General features: G+C 35.6%; 1 protein-coding gene across 1 annotated transcript in view; it reads left to right on the top strand.

Annotated features, from left to right (window-relative positions):
• SEC24A (SEC24 homolog A, COPII coat complex component) overlaps nt 1–2198 on the top strand; it is an 84165-nt gene extending 81967 nt beyond the window's left edge. The window contains exon 22 of the mRNA XM_037739954.1: nt 1740–2198. Coding sequence (XP_037595882.1) covers nt 1740–1854 — 115 coding nt within the window. The 3' untranslated portion in view covers nt 1855–2198. The remainder of the gene's footprint in view (nt 1–1739) is intronic.
• The last annotated feature ends 2788 nt before the right edge of the window (nt 2199–4986 follow it).

The raw sequence follows: 4986 nt of genomic DNA, 5'->3' as shown, positions 1-4986 counted from the left end.
TGTTGCCCAGGCTGCAGTGCAGTGGCACAGTCTTAGCTCACTGCAACCTCTGCCTCCCGGGTTCTTGCAGTTCTCCTGCCTCAGCCTACCAAGTAGCTGGGCCTACAGGTGAATGCTGCCATGCCCAGCCAATTTTCTGTATTTTAGTAGAGACGAGGTTCCACCATGTTGCCCAGGCTGGTCTTGAATTCCTGAGCTCAGGCAATCCACCTACCTCAGCCTCCCAAAGTGCTGGGATTACAGGCATGAGCCACCACGCCTGGCCCACTTTTTTCATTTTTAATTGACTAATAATAGGTGTATATATTTATGGGGTACACTGATTTCTTTTTTGTTTTTGTTTTGAGACGGAGTCTCACTCTGTCACCCAGGCTGGAGTGCAGTGGCGAGATCTCGGCTCACAGCAACCTCCGCTTCCCGGGTTCAAGCGATTCTCCTCCCTCAGCCTCCTAAGTCTGGGAGTGCAGGCACGCACCACCACACCCGGCTAATTTTTTGTATTTTTAGTAGAGACAGGGTTTCACCATGTTGGTCAGGCTGGTCTTGAACTCCTGACCTTGTGATCCACCCGCCTCAGCCTCCCAAAGTTCTGGGATTACAGGCATGAGCCACCGCAATATCTTGATCCTTGTATACATTATGGACTGGTCAAATTAGGCTAATTAACGTATACATCTCCTCAGCCAATTATTGTTTCTTTGTAGTGAGAACATTTAAAACTCATTATTTTGCCTATTTTAAAATATGCAATACATTATCATTAACCATAGCCATCATACTGTGTAATAGGTAACCAGAATCTATTCCTCCTAACAAAATTTTGTACCCTTTGACTAACATCTCTTCTTTCCTTCTCCACACCCACCTTCTGCCCCCTAGCCTCTGATAACCATAATTCTACTTTCTACTTACATGGGTTCAACTTTTTTAGATTCCACACATAAGCTAGTTCTTGTGGTATTTGTCTCTCTGTGCCTGGTTTATTTCAGTTAGCGTAATGTCTTTTAGCTCCATCCATGTCACAAATGACAAAATTTCCTGTTTTTTAAAGGCTGAATGGAATTCCATTGTATATATATACCCCATTTGAAAAATCCATTCATTTAGTTATTTCTTTATCTTGGGTGTTGTGAATAATGCTGCAATGATCATGGAAGTGCAGGCATCTCTTTGATAAACTGATTTCAATTCCTTTGTATATGTACTCAGAAGTGGAATTTCTGTATCAACTGCCTATCTTAATTCTACCATAAGCTTTTCCCTTAAACAACTTGAAGTTCACCTAACCAAGTATTTTCAGAGAAAGCCTCTAGAAATAACTGTTTATATAGTAAATGTTATGATGGTTATGAGGAAATCAAAAGTCTTCTGATGGGCCAGGTACGGTGGCTCACGCCTGTAATCCCAGCACTTTGGGAGGCCAAGGCAAGTGGATCACGAGGTCAGGAGATGGAGCGCATCATGGACAACATGAAACACCATCTCTACTAAAAATACAAAAAAATTAGCTGGGCGTGGTGACGCACACCTGTAACCCCAGCTACTCAGGAGGCTGAGGCAGGGGAATTGCTAAAACCCAGGATGTGGAGATTGCAGTGAGCAGAGATGTCACCACTGCACTATAGCCTGGGGGACAGTTCGAGACTCTGTCTCAAAAAAAAACAAAAAAAAGCTTTCTGACAAGTCTGTTTATTTTACTGTTACATTTTATCTAAAAATTTTTGCCTTTTATTCCTAAGGGATGAGAGTCCAATGAAAGCAAACTTCCTTCAAAACATGATAGAAGACAGAACAGAATCTGCATTATCATATTATGAATTCCTGTTGCATATACAGCAACAAGTGAATAAATGAACAAATGACGAAGTTTGACTTAATTATTTCTAAGGAATGTCACAATAGTGCAGAATACCTGGAAATGTGTAATACCTTCTTTTTCTATCGTTTGTGGACTAATGTGTTGATTGAGATGTTCTCACTGTGATTTCAACAACCTATAGCAAATAAAAGACCACAGCAGAGAAGCAAACATGCAACTTTGAAATATTGTATTTTTCAAATCAGAATCTAGCTACATATGATTGGATACTTTTTTCTTGCCAATTATGTTTGAGTTGTTATGGATTAAAATAAGACAAGACAATATTGCAGAGGCAAAGTACATTTTGTAAAATAAAGATTTCTGTGTTCTACATGTATATTTCTCATTTTTTATTTTTCTGAATTTTTGGCTGCTACATTTAAAACCTCACAAGACTAAGTGTTGCAGGGAAGTTACAGATTCATTGATAGTAATGTTTTTAAAATAAAAACAATTGGAAATAAATATAATGTAGGAAGACTAGGATTCAATCCCCACACCTGTCCTTTTTTTTCTTTTTTTCTTTTTTAAGGAAGGGAAAGGATCATTATGTTGCCTAAAACTAGAGTTAACTAATTATAGTATAGCTTGAGAAAAATATGAAGTAACACGTTCAAGCTTTAAAATCTGTCAGTATTCTTTATACTTGAAGAACAAAGTCTCTTTGATTTGAAGTGAGAACTATCATTAGGTGGTTTTCTGATTTCCTGCCCAACACTTGGACATACTGTCTTAATCTGTAGTGAAAAGAATTTGAGCTGCTTCATAAACATTGGGACTGGCAATAATAATAGGGAGATAAGAAACTTTAATTTATCTTGATCCAAAAGTGGATTTTGTTTGGTACATTTCTGCTCTGGGTATGTAGTAAAAGTGGGGTTTTTTTGGTGAAATGAGGGTGAATGAAAGAAATGAAAGGTTTTAAAGTGCTATCCAAAAACATCAGTAAAATTTTTTAAGGAGTTTAATTGTTAAATTGGAAGTCACTCATAAGAAGTATTTATTCTTTAATATGAAAATCTTATTAAGGCATAAATGCTGCTGATTGATTTGATGGATATTAAGATTACACACATCCAACATATTGAAGTTATAAAAGAAACTTGATTTCTGAAAATCCTTAAGAGACTGCTTTCTTGATTCAGCTAAAGAAATATTATAGTCAAAACTATTGAGTGAATTTTGTTTACAAATAGGTAAATTATACATTTGTATATTTAAAGTGCTGTGACATATCTTTATGAGTGGCTCAGTTTTCATAATTCATTTTGTCTTATGAATTTCTTAAAATATGTTCATGTATAATACTTGATCAAAATATTTTGGGTTTTTTTGTTTTGTTATAATGGGTTAGAAAATGTGTTTACAATCTTGGTCTTACATGATCACCAATGAAATAGTAACTTTCAGGTTTATATCAATATGAGCTGACTTTAACAGAGTTGTTTTGGAGAGGGAAGAAGCAGTCCCTCTACAGTATACAACTACTGCTTGCCAGCTGGATCAAAATAATCATGTTTTATGAAAATATCTCCCTTAAGCAGTGTTAAGGTTGGTTTGCAGTGTGCAGGTGGCACATTGAACTGGAAGTTTTCTTGAAAGTCGCTTCATCTTATAGGAAGCAATTTTCAAATTGAAGCAAATTATATTATCCCCTCTTTTAAAGAAACAGTCGTTATGATCTGGATGTGGTGGCCCATGCCTGTAATCCCAGCACTTTGGGAGGCTGAGGCGGGTGGATCACCTGATGTCGGGAATTCAGGACCAGCCTGACCAACATGGAGAAACCCCATCTCTACTAAAAATACAAAGTTAGCTGGGCATGGTGGCAGGTGCCTGTAATCCCAGCTACTCGGAGGCTGAGGCAGGAGAATTGCTTGAACCTAGGAGACAGAGGTTGCAGTGAGCCAAGATCACGCCATTGCACTACAAACTGGGCAACAAGAGCAAAAACTGTCTCAAAGATAAAAAAAAAATAAATAGTCATTATGTACAGATGTTTCTTAAAATACTAAAATGTTCCTCTTAATGTGATTTTAAGTGGAGTTATTTGTAGGTCCTTTCTTAAAAGTAGTACAGAATCTTCCAGAGGGAAACATTTGTGCTTCTAGGGATAATCTTCCTTGTGCCTCACTACATCCCTAAGTGGGTATGACTCTTGTTAATACCACATGCTTTATTAGTATATTTCACAAATTTACTTTTAAAAATTATTTTAGATACTGTGTAACATGTGCAATCCAGAATAATTTTTATAACAGGTCATGAAAAACATAACTTTAGTTAGGATTCACAATATTTGTTCTCCACATAAAGCGAGAATGAATGAGCCTTTGGAGATATTGATACAAAGCAATTATTTTTTGCAATGTTGAATGTGTTTTTAGTTTGATTCTTTTTTTTTTTTCCAATAGGGCACTACCTGCCATATCATCTTGTATTACTTTTTGATGTAAAGCAACTAATATTTACACTATGCCATATTTTTTTTATCATAGTTGTAAATTATGAAATATCCTTGAATTTTCTACAGATCTACAACTACTAATGTAATAGACAAGGGCAATCTTGGTATTTAAATCTGAGCATGGCAGTTCTACCATAAAAAGTACTCTATTTTTCTAATTTCTAGGATTTTTAAAATAACGTTTCTGTAAGTCTGACATACTAATAGTCACTCAAGCAGTTACCATTTATTTTAGTTTACATATATTTTCACTGTTTTTAATTTAATGTAATGTATTGAGTCTAATAGACTGTTTTGCAATAATTAGAATAAAGATTTATTTCTTCTAATCAAAGATGCATAACAGCTATTATCTAGGGGACCACCAAATGTGATTTCAAGCTTTTGTTAACTATTATAAATGTAATCCTTATATAGAAATTTTAATTTTGTAAAGTAGTGTATAATATTGTAATATCAAATTCTTGTTCTCAGATTCAAGTATGTATTGATCTTCAATGTGCTGTGTTAAATCTTGCTTCTCTGAAATGTTGGAAACAAGATTTGTCTTCCTTTTTACAGTTTGTAATTTTCACTGTCTTATTCCTGTATAAAAAAACAAAGTCATTTGTAACCCATGCAAACAATCGTTTGATCTGTGCTAACTTATCCACTTGGA

The sequence above is a fragment of the Cebus imitator genome, unplaced genomic scaffold, assembly GCF_001604975.1.
Source record: "Cebus imitator isolate Cc_AM_T3 unplaced genomic scaffold, Cebus_imitator-1.0 Scaffold76, whole genome shotgun sequence".
Taxonomy (NCBI): domain Eukaryota; kingdom Metazoa; phylum Chordata; class Mammalia; order Primates; family Cebidae; genus Cebus; species Cebus imitator.
Note: the sequence above shows the minus strand (reverse complement) of the source record. Positions and strands in the feature narration are given on the sequence as shown.